Below are 21,588 nucleotides of genomic sequence, written 5' to 3'. Positions count from 1 at the left end.
CACAGTAAGTTTGGCTGTCTGAGAACAAATTAAATCAAGAACTACAAAATATAAAAATCTAAATGGATAAAATTCAGTACAGAGTATTTGCATTTATGTTGTACATGCGTCTCAAATTTTGAACTAAATCCATCAGACGAGTGATTAAATGAATGGAATTTTGATGTGACTTTGTCATTAAAACGGTAATTCTGTGTCAAATTTTGGTTTCTATGGATCCAGAAAAAAGGTATCCAGATTGCATATTCTTTTGCTTTACCTTATTACGAAGTACAAAATTCTCACATATGGAATTCCGGAAATAAAAATCCGGCCACTCATAACATGGCCGGCTGTGCAAAAAGACTGCAATTTTAATCAAATTTTTGTTAATTTTGTTAAATATTTCCTAAACCATTTAGAGAAAACCCTCATAGAAACATTTTTGAAGCTAAATTTGCAATAGAAACATGAAATAAACCCTTTATACAATACAGTACACTCCCGACTATCCGCGGATTTGGGTGGCGCGGCCGCCGCGGATAACAAAAATCGCAGATAATCCGAAAAAAGCTGAAAACGAGTATAGCAAAAGAGAAAACAGTCATTCCAACTTTGAAAAATCGTTTTATGTACAATAAAACGTAAAATAAACAGCAGGAAACGTTTAACTAACGCTTAATATTTTAGTATATCACTCAAAACGAACCTAAAATGCATTTTGTTAATGAAAACAGAAAAATGCTTTGTACTTACGAGAGGCGTCAAGAATACACAGAAAAATTAATACATATGTACTGTTTTAATACTGTAATGTATTATGTAATTACAAAAGCATAACTGTAAAACTACACCTTTTTGAAGAAATCAGTCATTTGTGTTTGCTTCTTGCTTTGGAAGCATTTTCTCTTTGCTTGAAAGCAAAAAAAAAAAAAAAAGTGCGGCAGGCGCGGATAATCGGGAGTCTACTGTAAATATTCTAATATATATACTCAATTTCGATTCCGTAAAATTAATATTTCTAATATACAGATGTTTCAGGAAAGAATTTTTAAAAATATCCTATTAAATGCGACAGTTGTATTTCATTTATATCCCAGATGACATTCATGTAAAAATCAAAATTTTCACATCATAAAATAATGAAAACAGTCATAGAAATATATACAAAAAAATTCATAATGAAATTTAAAATCTAGAGAGTAATTGTAAGGTTTAGTCCTTTATGCATGATATTTATATTGTTTTTACCTTTCGATGAACTAGAATAAATTATTTTCAGTTGTCTCTGTTGTTTTATGCCCATTTATCCATTTCAGTACATAAATATTTCGTATCTTTATATGTAAATTCATTTACGGTCGACGGTATATCAGCTTCAGCTTCATTGCTGTCCTCAAGTTCAGTGATGTCTGTAATGTTTTTGCAAGCTGCTTTCAGGTCTATGAAGAACATACATTTTCGGCAAACACATGCATTCCTTCATTCTTTCTTGCATTTGCAAAACAGCATTTTAAGAACGGATTCAGGCACTACGTCCCTTTCCACTTTGCGAATCTAGAATCGGGTTGGTACCTAGTCCCATTCCACAAGAATTTTCTCTTTTCTTAATTACATTTATACGTTGAGACATCTTAAAATATGAAATGGGTTTTTTTTTATTTCTCGATATATAATATAGAACATAGTTATAGAAATGTAACACATATTTATAAAACTACATCATTGTTTTATGATTTGGAAATTTTAATTCGTAATGATTTTGAATGTCATCTGCGAAATAATTAAATGTATTTCGATTGTTTAGATCCTTTAATGCGAAGTGATATTAAATGTCAATTGGGAAATAAATATGTGACGATTGGATAGATCTTTTCATACGCAATAATAAAATGTCAATTAGAAAATAATTAAATGTACGACGGTTGAATAGATCTTGTTTATCTTTCTCCTTAAACAACTGGGCACCTTCGTATATTCTATTGTTATAAAAAATCGACTCACCATCAATTATATGATGGTGAGTCAATATTATGATATTTTCTCTAACTACAATAGTTTAGTAGATATTTGACAAAAATAATCTAAAAGTCACATTTTTGTGAAATAAGTGATTATTGTATAACTTGCATCTCATTCACCTTTCAAGCAACAGATCTGGTTGGGGGATCAAACTGTAGCAAATTTTTTTTTCTTAACCCTCTGGCTACATTTGACGTACCAGTACGCCATGCCTTTGTTTCGGAAAAGACGCGCATGACTTTCTAATACATCATAAAATCTGCTGTTCTTACTTGCGCACAAAATTAGATATGCTCCAAGTGCACAAAACGTTTCAAATAAATGTGTATCCAAAGGGGTAAATAAATTCCATAACATTTTCTTAGGGGATGTTTTGAAAAATAATAGAAAAAATAAACATTTCAGTAGTTTCCTTTTATATATTAGGTGGCATGTGATCATGTCTAAAGTTCAGAGTGTAGGACCAAATCTAATAACAAAATCAAAATCATTCGATAAAAAAATTACAAAAATCAAACTACTCCGCATTATTAAAAATCAAAAGTATCAAAACTATCCCTTTTCCAGTCAGCTTTGCAGAACTAGAATGATTCTTATTGAATTTGGAACATCTTGGTAGTAAAATAGGAATATCTAAAGTTTTCTATGTTGGAAAGTCAGCCATCTAACTCTCCAACCCGCCACGAAGGCACACGGATTTAAACCATAAAAACTGAATGACCGGACCGCCGCAACAGCAACATTGGTGGAACTGTGGTTGAGTCCTAAGGGCCGTCACCGGCCACGGTACAATCCTCCCCGAAGGAAATACGTCCCGTTATCGATGGGAGGAGTCAGATCCCCCACCTATTAGTGTACCCTCCAGGATGGCGAGATCCAACCACCATGCCGGAAGCATCTCATCCTCATTTCGAGGTGCCCTCCGGGAGTATTTGTATGTTGGAAAAAAAGAAATTATTGAACAGACTCTCTTCAAATTTTTCTCTCGAATACTATATATAACATAAAAATGTTTTAGTGAAGATTTCATGACAATAGATACTAAATTTAATTGTGCATACAATAAAACAATAGTTAATTGTGCATTAATTAAAAAAGCTATATTTCTAGTGCACAAGCGCAGTTTTTCACAAGTTACGACATAGCTGCGCAAAGACATATTCTATCATCTTTTCTGCCTGCTTTTTAGAACTGTGGGAGATAAAAATTTAATAACTGATAGAGGAATAAAATCAGTTTGAAAAAATGTACCATTTCACCAATTTGTATAAAATGATTTACTTTAATAAAAGTCTTGAAATGTATATTACTCAAAATCCGGATGATTACGTTGCTTCTCGATATACAAATGAAAAAGTGTCATATTTTAAAACAAGTGAGAATTAATATATGAAAAAGATATTTTATTCAGAAGTTGGCTCATCATTAGAATATCATAAAGGAGATAACCTTAATAAAACATTGGAATATCTCATACTAATTATTATTGCCATGTGTTCCGAAAAAAGACAGATTGCTATTGCATATGATTGATATAACATAGAAACTATAGCAATGTACGCTAATAGCAGCAAAAGCGTACAACATCCTTAGCTGGTCACATTGGTAGCAATTACATTTCTTAAGTTATTAATATATGTAGAATGTCAGTTCAAACAAAATGGACGGGGCTTTACACTTTTGCAGTTTTCATTGATCTCTTTTATCATTTTTATCTCGGTATCGGAGATGAATTGCCATCCTTCCAAGATTTCACTCTAGGAACCCAGCAAACAGTCTGAGATGGTAACTAGGGATTGCAATACCGGACCAAAATTACAATACCGGTATTCGGTATTTTTTAAATCTTAATACCGGGATACCAGTTTTAATACCGGTATTAGAAATTTTAGAAAAAGAAAGAAAACACTGGTGTTTCTTTGTTTTATTTGCCTGTTTTATTAGAGAGTGTAAATATCACAAAAAATAATTTATAACTTATAAATTATAACAGTATATAATCACAAAAAAAGTAAAGAAACATTTTATTTATTTAAATCACAAAAAAAGTGTAAATATCACTATTCAGTCTGGGGTACTATTACAACTTTTTGAAATGTGATTTAAAAAAACGTAATGCATCCATTGTACTGTCATTAAGCCTGAAAAGTAATTTTGTGTAAAAATGACCAGCTGTCGAAAACGCTCTTTCAGTATCTACGCTAGTTGGTGGTACTGTTAGCAATGAGCGATATACTTTTTTCCAAGTATTTACCTCTAAATTCCTGATCTTCAAATAAATCGATTTCTCGTCGGATGGTTTTGGATATAGCTGATTTCTGTATTGTATTTTGGTTCGTTGAAATTTTTTTATTTATCGCTAGTTCTAATTTTTGTTCAAGAGACAATTCCTTTTCACTATCGACAGTAGTGACATCATAGTCTTCGATAATTGAATTCGAATTGATAATTAATTAGCTAATTAAGTGCCCCCGTTATGGAGACATAAAAACAAAAACGCATACTATTTTGCTATGTTCGCGATACCTGAACATATAGTGGAGAAATTTTTAAAATTTCCAGTAAATACCGAAAAACCGGTTTTTAAATTTGTGAATACCGGTATTACAAAATTGTGCAAATGGCTCAAAATACCGGTATTCAGTATCCCGGTATACCGGTATTGCAATCCCTAATGGTAACGCGCGGCTATATTACTATGTATAAAAACCGTTTTTTTTTTTTCTCTCTCATTTTCGTCTTTCTTTCTCAAACATAATTTAGATGCATAAAAATATAGATATATATATCTTGCCAATCTATGTATAAATGTGTACTCGACAAATAAATCTCCAGTGATACTGTTATCTTCCAAATCCCCTCAGTTATCGACAACAAATGAAAGCGGTAAATATTTTTAGTATAAATACGGCTTACGCAACAGCCCAGACCTCTATCTTCCCCACCATTCATCATAATCCGAGAGACGCAATTTCATATATCAGCCAAATCCATTATTTACTATCTATATTACGTATATGAGTCAGCAGGACATAGGACTTGTTTACAAACAATCGGCTTTCGAGACAGCCCCACCTTCACCCATTAATGACTCCCATTATTCTTCACCCACACCCTGGAAGTCCACCACCACCCCCTCTCCCGCGTGCACCACCCCGAGAGAATGTCACTGAGCTAGAGACAGTTTTACTCCAGATGACCCAGATCCTATCATCGAAACCTCATCAACAAAGTGGATTCGGCAGACTGGAATGGGCGGAAGATAGCTCGCCTACCTATTCGTTAGTTGTGTGTTCGTTCGAATTGTTTTTGGTGCGGCGAACAGTGTGGGTAGGCATGAAATATTCAGCCATAAAAAGGTGGCATAGCACTCCAGGAATGGCTCCTGGCTATTAGCTGAGTCCAGGAAATGCAACCATAATGTGCTTTTCAAATGAATACGTAAAAAAGGAAGGCAGATGCATTTTCATGAATTGTTTCGGTCTGAAGCTCAAACGGCTGTGCGCAACAAAAAAAAACAATGAGAATATGAGGTGAACAGGATATAGAGGAAAGGTTACATGAATTATTGATAATTTTAGTCTAAATATTTCAAACAAGTTATTTTTAAAAATCACCATGATATTGTTTCTTTAATGGTTCAATAATAAATGCTGTTTTTTTACTTTTTCCTATAAGAAAGGTACGAAGAAGTGTTCTGATCATAAAAAAAATAAAACCTACTGAATATTTCTATTTTAAAATCTCATTTAATCTAAAAGAATACTTTCCAAATTGTATTTATGCACCTTTTTATGAACACAATTCACTCTAAAATAGAAAAAAACTAAATAAATGTGGTATAAGCACCAAAATTGTTCATAAATTTGACACAACTGAAGATCTGTGTCACATTTACGAACACTTGGTCAAAATGATAACATTTTAAATGTATACTCAGTTCTATTTACTATATAACAAATCAAATCTAAAACTCTCTATATTCACCAAATATTCGTTAAGGTTGAAGGTAAAACCTGTGTAAGCGACAACACATTGGTATGTTGTGAATGAGAACTATTAATATTGAAAGGGGGGCTCCTGCTTTAAACTATACAAACGCTAAGTAAAATATTTAACCACTTCAAATATGGAAATGAGAACTTTATATGGAAAGCCCTTGTGTTGACCTCTGTATATAATTATTATGCAACCCAGACAACACTCAAAGGACCAGATCATTTGTCCACTTTTGAGAAAGACAAACATATTCCTATTCATCAAAATTATAAAAGGCTAGAACAGTCCGATCATATAATAGCTATTCACTTATGAAACAAAAACGAATTTACTCATTCCTCATAATTATGAAATAGTACAATGCCGACATGCGATTCATAAGAACTTACACTTAATATTTTGATTTAAGAATACATCTAAAATCTAAATTTCTATTTAAATGCTTCGGTTCGAAAAAAAAAATTCCGTGAATCTTTTTTTTCAGTTCTTACATTGAGAAAACTGTAAAAGAAAATGTGATTAGGTAAATGTACATAAGTCAAGAAATTTTATTTTAAAAAGCTATCAAAAATTTGTGTATACAATAAAAGTAATATTGCTGATAAATACAGGGTGTTTTAGTGAACCGTTTCAGAACTTCTAAGAGGGGTAGGGTACATCCTGACAACTCGAAATCATAGAGCAATGTGGGGTCGGAAATGCTTTCCTGAAGCGGTGTTGTACAGAGAAGCACCATAAAGAAAAGAGACCGTAAATGAGAAATCGTTTTAATAATACATGAAAAGAAGCAAAAGGTACATAGATTAAAGTAAGTGTTCGAAGTTTCTTCCACGGGCTACAATGCACGCCTCACATCTCCGACGCATGGACATCCGAAAATTTTGGAATACTCCAGGCATATCTCGAATCTCTCCGGCCACTACTGAGATTCTTGCAACGAGCTCCTCATCATTGTCAACAGGGGTGTCATAAACTAGCGATTTGATATGACTCCAGAAATAAAAATCAAGACATGATAAGTCGAATGATCGAGGAGGCCAAAGCACGGGACCCCCACGTCCGATCCACCGTTGACCTAATGTAACATCCAGGTAGTTACGAACATCTCCGCTATAATGGGCAGGGCTCAAAAGTTGTGGTAATACTTGCTGCAGAAAAAGCAAGTACGTAGGTCCGGTTAGACGACGGTAACAGGTAAGGTCCGATGAGGTGATCTCCCACAATACCGGCCCATACATTAACCTAAAATCGATTCTGTGCTGCACGACGTCGTATTGCATGCGGGTTCTCGACCGCCCAGATATGGTCGTTATGCGTGTTGAAAATTTCTTCCCTTGTGAAGGATGCCTCATCGGAAAACAACACTTCAGCAGGAAAAAGGGGATTTGTAACACATTTTCCCAGATATCACTGTGCGAAAGCAATACGAGGTACGTAATCCTCCGGTTTCTGTGTCTGGACACAATGCACGTGAAACGGATGCATGTCTTCTGCTCGGAGAATCCTCCAGACGCTGCAATGGGAAACCCCGACTGCTTTTGCTACACTTCGTGTACGCGTTCTTGGATTCTCTTGTACATGCTGCAGCACATTCTGTTCGGCGTCTGCAGTCCGTGTTGTTCTTACCCTGTCCCTGTGAGCTCTTTCTAATGAACCTGTCTCAGCTAACCTCTGGTGCAGTCTTGCAAAGATATTATGACTGGGAATACGCCTCGTCTGATATCGTTCCGCGTACAAACGCTGTGCGACTGTCCCACTACAATTTGCAGCCCCGTACGCCAAATGCATATCGGCTAACTCTGAGATCGTGTAATCATCTATCCTACTAACTTGGCGCTCTTGTGCGAAATGAAGATTCTCTGCACGAAAGCTCGGACTTTTCGCACAACGCCATCTACCGCGTCAGGAAAGCATTTCTGACTGCCCATGGATATATGATTTTGGTTCGTCAGGATGTACCCTACTCCTCTTAGAAGTTCTGAAACGGTTCACTGAAACACCCTGTATATACCAAAAAAGGCATTAAGATTTTAGTGATAGACAATATGAACTATACATTTTATAGGTAAATTATTAATATTGAAGAAATATGGCATGTAGATAGATGTATATGCATAATCGAAAGCCTTGAAATTTCAGTTAATTATTTATAAGAGTCATTTTTTAATGCTTGTATAAATTATCCAGAAAAAAACCTAATGAAGGAATCTAGAAAGTAATTAATTATTCATGTTAAACGCATGGTATCAAGTGTAGATTTCTTTTATTACTTCAAATGCAATACATTCGTTAAAAATTAATCAAATTCATATTATTTATTAATCGCTTGTATTATTTATAAGTCGTTTGTGAAAGAAGCGATTTTGTTATAGATTTTTTTGAGCATTAGTAGATTTGTCTTTTACGGAATCTAGTGGAAATGTAAATGGAATTCGAATTCATTTTTTAATTGCTAGAAAGATTTATACAAAATAAAATGTAAGGTTTGTCTGTGTTTTTGTCAGAACATTTTAAGAATAAAATCCATTTCAAACATCTTAAGAAATTTATAATTCAGTATAATTCTTTCCTTATTTTATTGTTTCTAGAACTAATCATATAATTCTATAGTTATAGGCGATGATGTGTTACCAATACAACTTTGCCATCCTTTTTTATTCATTTCAGAGTGTAACTTTTTATGCAAGATATTTTCTCTTTCTTCCAAAATAATCGATATTCAAACAATAACAAAAACTATATCACGGTTAAATTTCTGAGAATTTTTTTTTTTGTATATATGCATTTCTCAATAAAAATTGATGCTTTCCTTCATATAATTTAAGAGACTTATTTCTAATTCTTAATAAACGTATGTCTATAAAGAGAAAGTATTATAATCATCAAAACATTCGAACTCGATATTTTGCGACTCTCCACGTTTCAGACCTTTCTGAGTACGAAAGACTTACTTTCGGGAAATTACGTCTACCTGTCAGAACATGATCACTCAAAAACCCATTTAATTGGACGGAAGAAATTTGGTATGTTCGAAATTAAAATAAATGTGTGGATTTTATTCAATTTTGAAAAAAAATCTATCCCTTGGCAGGTTTTACTGCTCTAATAGAAGTGAACACAAAAACCGCAAAAGCATAAAGATAAAACTTGAAGCATGTAGATAAGATATGAAGATAGATATGAAGCATATAGATAAAACTTGGTATTAAAGTTTAGAGCTTGAAATGCAAATCTGCGTCAAATTTGAAATCAAATCCAACAAAATGTTTACCATTTGTAAGGCTATACGTTTGCCTGTATGTAAACAGAATAACACGAAGATAAAATGACTTAACTGAATGGTATATGAACTAATGACTATAATTGTAATTTTATGGCAAATTTTAATTTTAATCGCCCGAAAAAAGATGGCCAAAATAGATACTCGATTTTGTTATACTTGTGTAATAACCGCATGCCTCATTTAAATACAAAAAATAAAGATCCAAATCTCGTACTCAAAATTCGCGCCAAAGATCTATATTTCTTAACAATTGTTCGCCAATATATGCAATTAAATCCACGAGCAACAGTTTACCTTGCTATTTTAAGAAGCAGGTAAGTGTCATATATGAGAGTCTAAAAATGAAAACCTGAGTAGAAGTAATACAAGAAGTAAAAGCAGAAGTAAAAATAGAAACCTGAGCAGAGCATTTAGAAAGTTACCAAAGGTCGCCTCTTTTATGCGGATGGAAGGGGCATAACGCCTTTATCGAATAGTGCATCAAAGTTTCGGGAAGACCACTGCAACTGGTTTATTAAAAAAAGTGCTTTCTGATTTAAAAATCAAATTATACTTGGTAATTTTATTCACAATTGTTCTATTATAATTGCAAATCACCATATTTCTGAAAACAGTGGGACTAAACTTCTGGGAGATACTTCTGCAATTTCATATTCAAAATGAAGTAGTTCTTATTCGACCAGACATTCAAGGTGATCTTATTGACCAGTATCGATAGCCCATGCAGAATTAGAGGGTAAATATCTAATGGTCATCACCGGTCACGATCCAATTCTCCCGTAGATTTTCCCCTCAGTGGAGTGGAGGAACTTCGACACCCTACCATTGCTAGATCCACCAACCCGGAAACATGCTTACTCATCCGGTAAATTCTCTTCCACTTATTCTTCAGTTTATATATATATAAATATAAAGAATCTTAATAAACTCGCTCTATTTGCTTTATATAGATCTGTCTAATTTAAAAAATAATCGAACTTATTTATCTCTATTTTGCACTAAGTTTGTGAATGAATTAACCGTTTGATTAGCAAATGGTGAAAAGTTGTATTAACTAATTTTAATTTCATGTATTAAGTAAGAATTTATATAATATATTTAAGTATATAGTTAAGCGTAAGGTAAGATATTTTTAACTATTTAATTGGTTTTTAAAAATGTGTTTGAATTTTTACCTAGAACTCTCTATACGAAGTCAGTGAATACTTATGTAAAGTATTTGAAGTTTTAAATCTTTCATAAGATCTAATGAAAAAAAAATTGTTTCTCCTAAACCGTTCCAAATAAAGGGTTGAGAGGTTTTGATTTGAACATTTAACAAAAAAAAAATATTTTATGAATTGCTGGGTTTAAATAAATATTCATAAGTAATAAACTTTCATGCTGTGTGATACAAAATTCATCCGACATTTATCAGAAGATCTGTCAAGATTTCTTGCAATACACAGTTTTCTTGTAAATTATTTTCAAGAAACTAAAACTAAAATTTTCAGATGCCATTTCGTGTGATTTTATTTAATTATGTGATTCAATAAATAAGGCGACGAAACAATAAACTGAAAAAGTTTATATTAATATCCAAGTCCTATTTTTAATTATTGTTTACTGCACGATCTAAATCATAGAACAGTATAATTAATATCACAATTGAAAGTTTAACAAATTCTTCTTTTCGTCAATTAATTATAAAATCAAAAATAGAAAAGTTTCGTCTTAAAACGTTTTCAAAGCCACAGGTATTTCAGTTTCAGGTTTTTATTTCAGCATGCTGTATAAAACATATACTCTCCTCAGTTCACCTTAACAATCACTCATAATTTTTAAGTTCTGACATATAAAACATTTGTATAATTTAGGAATAAAGATATATATTTTAGAGAGATGTTGAAAACGAAAATGGAATACCATGTCATTTTAACGAAAGGTATCTGAATTATTTTCTAACACTGAAAATGAATTATTTAATAACTTTTGCTACATAATTTAAGGCAGTTAAATGTCTTCTCAACAACTTAAGTTTTCAGAGGCATTGGCACATTTTAGTAAAGTTGTGAGAAAGATTAGTTCGGAACCCAATTTCAATAAATTTCCGTCTTGTTTGCCGGTATAGTGAATGTTAAATCTGCCATTGTGGACATTCTCCCTTTGGTATAAAGAAAAAGTTTTTTCTAGAGAGTTTCTAACCAGGTATCGTCTTCATCACATGACAGGAGTTATAAGTTTGACCCTCAGTAGTTCATTTTACAAACGGGATGTTAATATAACTAAGCTGAACTTTTTAAAGAAATATTTCTCTTTCCAATGTTATACATAGTTCAGCTTAGATAAAATTGTGAACTTTTGACTTTTAGCGCCTTAGATTTATGGAAAACCAGATATCCAACCACTTTTGATCGATTTGAATGAACACATTGTCAAATAGTATCAACACCATAAAGCATGCTAAACTATGCATAGAAAACATCCCAAAAGTTTGTTTTCTTCCCAAAATAGGGTATGTATAAGAGTGTAGAATGCTTTCCCAAGAATATTGCCACGGAAACCGTCCCGTGGGCGTATGGGGCAAGAAATCCGACACACTTGATATCAGGTAACGGCACTTTATTACCTTTTTCGAAAGCGAAGTATGCATACAGAAGATATAGTAACCCTCAAAAAATTCGGACTTCGGTTTGAGAAATTTACACGTTTCAAATCTTCCTGAGTCTGAAAACGGAATTTTTTTGGAATTATGTCTATCTGTCTGTCAGAACACGATAAAAAAATGTACTTTGAGAGAGACGGATGAAATTAGTACCGATTACTTTGCACCAAATTCCGAGATTTCTGTCAATTTTGAACGAAATCTATTCAAAAAAAGTATGTTTGCCTGTACGAATAACCTGCAAACATAATACAACAAAATATAAAGATTTAGTTGAAAAATGGGTTTAAATTTGTTATTGAAAACAGAGATCTGTAACAAATGTGAAGTAAATTCATTAAAGGATCATTCTATAGTATAGAAAGGATCATTCTATAGACATTATTTACTTCAAAATTTGATAGTATAGAATCTATACTATCAAATTTTGAAGTAAATAATGTCTATCTTTCTGTACTTTCAGATGACTGCAAACGTAATAGTTCAAAAACTAGACGCTTAAATAAGTTAGATTTCGTATCTGAGTTTTTTTATTAAAATTGTAGTTCTGTGCCATATTTTAGTTTCATTCAGGTCCAAAAATGCTATTCAAACTACATATTTATTTATTTATTGCAAGATTACGAAAGTCTCTTATGTGAGCAACTCTGGAAATAAAACTCCAAGATCTCATGGAGTTCAAGACCTTGTCCAAAATCCATGATTTGAAGTGGGAAGAGAACCGCTTCATTAGGGAGTATCGGAGAAAGTATCGGGGCGATTACAATAACTGAGTATTGTATTTTGTATGATGCAAAAATAAGCTCAGTATTTAATTAAAGGTTTCAGTAATTTTTAGCAAACTATAATTTCAAATGTTAGATTTTCAAATTTTAGTAATAACAAACGCATATATAAAAATGAATAAAAATAAACTATAAACAATATTTTATGTATCAAAATATTTAAATTAAAATTCAGGTATCACTTATTAGGGATTATCTTTCAGAAATTGTACATTCTTAAAAGCCAATAGTAAGGAAAAATATGTTCGATATATTTCATTATTGCTTGATATTTTAATCAATGCTACTTGATACACTGCACGCTATTATGCTTAGGTATATTAGTGTTATTTTTGCAATAACTACAGTTTATCATACTTTGAGATGTTATTTGAGACATTTATTTGTCTGTAAAACCTGTCTTGGAAATTAACAAATAGCTACAGGTGTTTATATTTATTTTTGTTATTGCTTGTTTGCGAATTTTATGTCTTCCAACATTACAAGATTTGTAATTTTGCTTTGTTTAACCTCGTTAAATTAACATCTTACTCTGAGGCACAACGAGAGCATTTATGGGACGGATAAACCCTTATGAACCGTGGTTAAATGGTAAAGAAGATAGGACTTTCAATAATTTTATGTTATATGCTTAGATTTTAATCCCGTTTCCTTTCTAAGTCAAGAGATCTTTAAATGAATTATCTGTCCACTGATTTGTAATTTTGAAAACGTAAAAGATACCTTCAAAATAAAACTTGTTGTCTGTGCATATATTTTTATCACTCAGGTTGAATTAAGTACATTGTCATGACAAATATACAACAGCAGCTTTACAGAAGATAACATACAAGTAAATAAAGGCACAAAATATTTCTTTTAATATTTTTTTGAGAAGAGGAAGAAACTAGAAAGAAACTGAGAAACGAAAATGAATAGTTAAAAATATTATTAAAAGACCCAAAAATTATGAAATATAAAATGAATTTTTGCTCAATTTTGTTTTATAAAGTAATAAAAAAAATTAATCATGATTTGAAATTGTCATGTTTTCTATTCTAATCATGTTACCACAGCTAATTTCTAACTCGTTAAATATATACATATGCTTCAAGCTGGGAAAAAGTTTTAAATCGCATAAAAATGTTATTTTAAGCTGTGTATGAATCAATAAATATGCTGCTGAAAAAATACCCATGTCTAAATGTTTACGCATTATTTTGGTCTTATTAGTCATATTTATTAAAAGATTCTTGACACATTAGTGTTTAAACTTATAAAAATAATATTTTTCTGCATATAATTTGTAGAACTTTTAATTTCCAATCAATTCATAACTCTGACCGAGTTATGAAGTTTTATCTTTTTTTTTTTTTATTTTAGGCTAATAAATAGTCGTTTCTAGGAAGTGCTGTACATTTGATAGTGGATCTATCTTTACATAGTCATTCAAATGATCTGAAATCGTCTAAACTATTGGAAAATCGGGAAAATATTTATTTATTGAAAAATAAATTATTCATTTCATCATGTTGAGCATTTTTCCTAATGAAATTATATGCTTAGCTTCAGTGGTTTGGAAATTAAATATTAAGTCATGATTGCCTACATTTTTACACAAAAGTAGGGATTCAGGCTCATGATATGAAACATATGTGTTTCTTAGTATATAAAAATTTTCTTTCTTTTTTTTTTACCCATCGATAATTTCATAACCATTACATCAAAAGAAAACATTCAGTAATTCTTAAAAACAAATCACCCTTTGCATATTTACGCAAGAGTAAGAGAAGGCAGGAACTTGGATTTGTTTTTAGGAATTTAAATCACTACGAAAAAGGTAAAATATCTTTGATACTTATTTTTAAAACTGCATATGCATTTCCTAATTATTTATATTTATTAAAATCTTTAATTTTAAGCAGCTTCATTCTTAAGGCGGTGCATTTCTACCTTGAATATACTTTAATCTGTTATAATAAAAGAACCAATTTTTTAGATTATTATTCTTAAATTATATGTATATTTCTTAATTCCTACTCTTGAATTCTATAATTTATTAGATAATTAAATACTACTTTAATATTTAATGTATACGTCTTCTCTTTCTTTGAAGAAAAACTATTTAAAGAAAAATTGTAAATTGTAGGAAAGAAATAGAAATCATCAAGTTAATTTTAATTTACACGTACTTGGATTACTAAACTGTGTATTCTATCATTTATGCTTATTACCTTTTGACTAGTCTCATTTAATTTAATCTATATAAATAAAACAACAGTATTTAAATTATTGTATTCTTATAAAAATTCAATCCACTAAATAATTTTTTTTCTAATTTATAAGGTTGTTTTTTATAAATGCAATGAAGCACAAGAAAGAATTTATTAACTTTTAATGATAATAATTCAGGTATATAATATTTTTATAATATAATTAATAAATTAATTAATTTTTCAATAATTCAAATCTTTTTTTTTTCGCTCATACATAGTGTTGCACAAGTGACTATCAAGGTTAAGCCAAAGATATTTAATAATTTGAAATTAAAATGATTGAACATAGATAACTGAATATTTAAGTAAACTAATTTTCTTTATAATTGTGTTAAAAATGTTTCTTTATTTTAGCAATTGTTTTGTGGTTCCAGTTACTTAAAAGTTGGTTCAAAATGTTACTACTTGCTTCCAAATGGCGATGAAGATAGAAATTAATGTTGAATGCAATTGCATTCTTATTCGAATAGTAAGAACATTTCATTGTTAACACTTAGACTGTTTAAATAAACAACTTTGCATAATTCTTTAAAAAGTATTAACATAAATGAATATATGATTAAATTGAGGTTTCTAAAGTTCATAAAAGTCGTTTGGAAGTATAGTTAAGCTGCAATTTTGTTCACAGAATCTGAAGAATAAACAAGATTTTAAAGAAGTTTTTTAAAAGTTCATTATAAAGATAATTTTTCCATGAACAAAAGACATAAAAATTTTATCCGGAATCTTATTATATAGTTGATAATAGCTTTAAGAAATAAATTAGAACTGTTCTTTTGTGTAAAGATATTAGAATATGAAAACTCATTACAATGTTCATATTATCATGATCGCTTTTCTCTTTTTGAGAAGGATGTTTTTGTTTTATTCAGTACGGATAATAAAAAGAATATATAAAATGAAATGGTTTTCAAAAACATTTAGACTCTATATATTAGGTTGTCTCCATTTTTTCCCTTTCAAAACATATTAGCACATTTTTGGAATAATGTCTATATGACTGCATATTCGTTGACGGATTGGATTCGTGTGTGAAAAAAATAATTCAAGAATAAACAGAATGAAATTTTTTATATGATTCTAACACAAATATATAAAACATGTATCAAATTTTGTTTAAAATTACAGCAACGGGAACCTTGTTCCTCTTTCTATCCGTAAGCAAAAGTACTCTTGACCACAATGGCTCAGTATTGTATTAAGTACCATAGACAAAAGTTGATCATTTGATCCTTACGTCAAAATTATAGATAAGTGCTAAATTTGATCAAAATGTATAAAAAAAAAGCTGTCAGTCCGTCTATTTGTCCATATCAAAACTCAAAAGCGTTAGAAGCGCTATGAAAGTGATTTGACATTCGATTTTTTTACCAACATCACAATCGGTTTGAAAATTTATTGCTAATATGTCAAAGAGAAGAAATATATAATATATTCAATTCTTTTCGTTGGTGTAATGTAAGTATATGAGTAAGGCGAGAGGACATTAGACACAGTTATTTAATTAATTTAATTAAGATACACAACTATTAACAGTTAATACTGCATTAAATTTTCAATCTCCAGATAATTAATCTATTTTTAATATTATTATTTATATAATTTTATTGCAAAAAAATGTGAATGTGACAAAATGTAATGTAAGATCAGAAATCGGTTATTCTATTAATTATTCTAAATTATTCTATTAATTTAAAGTGAAGATTATATAATCACTTAATATATACATAGTAGCAAAAGACTAAAATTAACCCTTTACAATTGGAAAGATAATTCGATGCATAATTGTTCACTTAATACATGGACATGTTTATTACACCGAAAAATAAATACATGTAACGGCTTTAATTTAAGATTCCCTGAAAAATGAATCTACATCTTTTAACATTCTTAATTGTTTTTAACAAAAAATTAAAAAAAATTACTAAATAAAATATCAAAATGATGTGACGTCTTGATTTTGGGCTGAGAGGAAGACTTTCGGCTGCAAAGGGTTATAGAATACCTACACATGCCAACGAGCCATTATGAGAATTATGATATTCGCCTGGAAATATCGATATTTGCCAGGTATTGGACAGTAACAGTAACCCAGACACACACATATATATGTACCATATATAGATAAATAGAAAGATGAAGTGAGAATGAAATTTCTTATGTTGTTACTGCGCAATAAATTGTCAAATTTGAATAGATTATGAGCATGTTAACATCATGTTTCGTCCAAATTACTTTAAATGCTAAGAATAATTATAAGAATGTTACTATCCCAGTTTCCAATTAAAATGGCTTAATTAATGAAGCCAGTTAATTACGAAAGATATTACTAGCCATTCTCAATAAAAATCAAGAAAATGGTGTTTAAAATGAATTGCTAATTAAATAATTTCCTGTCTAGAAAACTTGAAAGCTACCCACAAAGTAAGTAAAGCCTGGGGATTGCTTTTATATTAATTTATCACTAAACTGATAATTTCTTAAACTTATTCTATGAACTTATAAGCAAAATATTTCTTTTCTCTTTTTCTAATGCAAAAAAATCGTTTTTTGAAAGAGGAAAAAAACCGATGAAACAAAATAATTATAAATATGATTAAAACTACAAAAATTGAAAATTGAAAAGAATTGTCGTAATATTATTTTATAAGGTAATATAAGAATATTCATCACGTTTTTAGATTTACATAAATCTACTCTAATTATAGTTCAATTGTTCATTTCTGAACTGTTAAAGTGTCAGACATGTACTTCCAATAGAAAAAAATGCTCAAAATGATGTAGAAAATTATATTTTCGCCTGCTTGAATCAATAAATATATTGCTGGAAAATTCCGAACTATAAGGTTCTTTAGAGTTCCCAGTTCTAACTGTCATATTTTGTAAAATATTTTTGGCACACCGTTTTAACACTTTCTAGGGCCGTGGGAAGTATGCTTCCCACCAAACTTATCGATCTTTGTATGAATTTATGTAGGTTGGCATAAGTTCTGACAAATGTTTTTAGAAAGACAGAAATTTAGATGCTTCAGTTCTTTATCTTACACAAAATGATGTGTCTTGATTTGTTACTTAATTATAAATTAACCAAATTAATTAATTAATCAAATTAAATTTATCAAATAAGTTAAATGAATCCCTTTTCTTATTCTAATTTCAAGCCTAAAAATATTTTAATATAATATGACTAGAAAAAAATGGTCCTTTAAAGGGTTAAACTGTAAATGCTTGGTTTATTTTACCATTTACATCAGTAAACCTTTATTTAATGTACATTTTAATGTAAAAATAAATACTCTATTGAATACAATACTGATAAAAAATATAAACTCAGACTTCGAATATAAAAATTTTCACTATAACACAGCAAGTTACAAAATTACTTTACATTTGATTTTTATAAAAGTTTTAATAAAATAACTTTGTAAAATCAAACATAAATTTCACAGAAACGAAAGACAACATTCCTAAAACTACTTAAAAATGTTGATCAAATCTTCCTCACCTGTTTAAAAGCCCGATACATGAGTTGGATCTCTTTTCTTGAGAACTTGGTTTTTCTGCAAAGCTCCTCCAAACTATGAAGCGGTGGCGGCAACGACCTGTGCCGCACGTGGTGGCCGCCCTCCATAGACGGCCAACTGCCGGACAGTTACGCAGACCCCTCAGTTCCCAACTGTCCAGTTCGTCTGACGGATAGTCCGGTAAACTGAGAATCTGTCACCAGAAGGTATGCCGGAAGACAGTGAACGCATTCAATCCGGCACTCAGCTGTTAGTGTCCGAACAGTCCGGCTTCAGAGTCGCGTGTTCCGGCCAAAACACGCCACGATGTCAGGGAATAGTTTATGTAGGTTGCCGGATAGTGGAACAGTCGCCAAAATGAGACAGAATTGCGCCAATGTCCCTGGAGGATGGTCGCAATTTCGTTACATGATGCAAGGATCGATAATTTCTCAATTTTTCATATTTGGGAAACTTAGACTATAGTTTAATCTGCTGATCGATATTTAGATGCGCGTGAAGTTCACAAACAAATAGTTTTAAATTTATTTTATTCTCGCATTTTTATCGGCATGAAATCAATCGTACAAAAAATGTTACTCTGAATTTTTTTTCATAAAAAAAAATTTTTTTTTGTTCAGCTAAAGCTGCTGAAATGTTAATGAAATGAGGAGCATTTTGACATGTTTCTACATTCTACATTTTTCTAAGCCGGATCTTGATTCAATGCTATTTTTAAAACTTTACATCAAATCGCGAAAAAATATCTCATAAAGTACTGACAAATTTCAAACTTGACTGGAATGTTTCATATTTAATATAAGTGTCACGAAACAGTTTCAAAGGGCGAATTTTTTTTAAAAAATTAGTAATGAATTTTTTTAAGTCAGTGTCAAGTCATTAAAAAATTCGTTTTGAATTTTTTTTTAACTTTTGAAGTGGTTTATTCTCTAGTGCGTGTATGTCGCTGAGTGGAAATGAAAAAATCTTCTTAAAAGAAAAAAAAATACATAAAAGTGCGAAATTTAAAATGTCCAAAGCAGCATTAATTATAGACGAAAAGAATAATTAAATATACTTATTTTTAAAATTTGAGAGAAAGGCTTCAAATCCAGAATAGTCCTAATTGTTTTTGCTTAATAATATAGAAAAATCTTATAAAATAAGGCACTGAAATTCTTTTATTGTCTTCTGCATGAAAATTTCTGGTCTATTCCATATTTCATGTTATAAAAATATTTCATATTTTACTTGCATGTTTATATAACTTTCTTTTATCAACATTAACGCAATAAATCTTTGATAAGTTCATATATCGCTATTAATCATCGGATAAGGCATTGTTTCAGAAATTTTTTCCAGCGACTTTCAAAAAAATAACTTTCTGAAACTACTTTAGAAACTGCTATACCACATTTTAAAGTCTTACTGCAAATATTTTAGAACCAGCCTCTTGCGCCGTGCTCAAATGAAGAAGAGACGTGTTAACTGGCCACTCTATTTCTAAACTTCACACCGCAGCATCAGAATGATACTTGACTCGCAACATCTGAAACCAAGTACATCATGCCAACAAAAAATCACATTTCTTTGGTGGGATACAGTCTCCTGTTTCCGAATTATAAAATAAATCCACATAGCACTTTTTTCTTCATATAAATGGGTAACTCACTGGACATATAAAGAAACGTTGCCATTATTTTTTATTAATATATAATATAAACCTTTAAATTAGAACTGAATGAAAAAAGAAATTAATTTCAAATGAAAAGTAAGTAGAAACTTCCTTTTTTACTTTATCATGTACAAAGTATAGATAAAGTATTATAAATGCCAAAAAAAATTCAAATTCGGGATTTTGGTGAATCTTCGTGTTTCAGATTTCTCAGAATTCAAAAAAACTTATTTTTGACATTTTTTCTACTGTCTGTGAACACGATAGCTCAAAAACGGTTTGTAAATTTTTATTTGTAAATTTAGTTTGTAAATTTTTATCAAATCTTGAACAAAATACATTCACATGAATTCTGTCTGTCTGTTCATTCGAGAACAAGAGAATTCGATCAGCACAAAATCCAACGAGCTAGATAAATATGATTTAGTATAAAAATTTTGCATCTAAAATATAGATATTAACCAGATTTTGAACTAAATCTATAAAACAGTTGACCATCTGTCAATCTACATTTTCGCATGTATGTAAACGAAATAAATTATAAATACAATGGCTTACATCAATTAAATTCGGCATGTGATCTTGCCACTGCAACTTTAGTTTCGTACCAAAGTTTGATGTCAATAGGACGGCAAACTCGTGAAAAATACATTTTCTCACAATACATTCAGTAAAGTGTTCATAAAGACCGCAATGGCCTGGAGGCAAGATCTCAACTTCGTGGGCGGAGGGCTCGAATCTGATTCCATTAAAGAACCTTCGTATAAGCGCATCTCGTGTGGGGGATATCAGATGACGTCTTCGTCATCTGAATGTGGCTCAAAATGACGAGGTTTGTCCCAAAATAGCCTTTGTGTTGCTTTAAAACGGGGCATTATTACAACTAAACTAAGGTAGATTCATAATGTTATCTAGTGTTCAAAATTAGGCAAAAAAATATTCCTAAAGAAGTGTGTGTGTGTGTGTGTGTGTGTGTGTGTGTGTGTGTGTGTGTGTGTGTGTGTGTGTGTGTGTGTGTGTGTGTGTGTGTGTGTGTGTGTGTGTGTGTGTGTGTGTGTGTGTGTGTGTGTGTGTGCATTTTAAAATGTTGTTAATATTATTTTTGGACTGTAATATTTTCGAGATTATTAAAAAACTTCCTACATTTCACTTAATTTTTAATTAATTAAAATTCTAATTAAATTCTTGATGAATATTTATACCGAATTTGGTAATGTTAGTCTATCGGTCTAACCTGTAGAGAGCCAACACACAGACTCTCATACATTCCCCTTTACTATTGGTGGAGATTATTAATCGAATATTATTATAACTACTCCCCGTTATTATTCATAATAAGTCGCCTTTGGTGACCAGTTGCTGCGAAGGGATTATTGATTGCTAGAATTTGAATTAAATATTGGATTTCTCAACAAATATATCTTTAAACTTCAAATTTTGTGA

The 21,588-nt window shown here is 30.9% G+C and overlaps 1 protein-coding gene across 1 annotated transcript in view; it reads right to left on the bottom strand.

Moving 5' to 3' along the window:
• LOC129961646 (Kv channel-interacting protein 4-like) overlaps positions 1 to 18,683 on the bottom strand; it is a 287,185-nt gene extending 268,502 nt beyond the window's left edge. Inside the window, exon 1 of the mRNA XM_056075172.1 lies at positions 18,473 to 18,683. Within this exon, the coding sequence (XP_055931147.1) occupies positions 18,473 to 18,598 (126 nt within the window). The 5' untranslated portion in view covers positions 18,599 to 18,683. The remainder of the gene's footprint in view (positions 1 to 18,472) is intronic.
• Positions 18,684 to 21,588: the final 2,905 nt, after the last annotated feature.

This window comes from Argiope bruennichi, chromosome 2, assembly GCF_947563725.1.
Source record: "Argiope bruennichi chromosome 2, qqArgBrue1.1, whole genome shotgun sequence".
In the NCBI taxonomy this organism is placed as follows: Eukaryota; Metazoa; Arthropoda; class Arachnida; order Araneae; family Araneidae; genus Argiope; species Argiope bruennichi.
The sequence above is the reverse complement of the archived record's forward strand: the minus strand, read 5'-3'. Positions and strand labels throughout refer to the sequence as shown.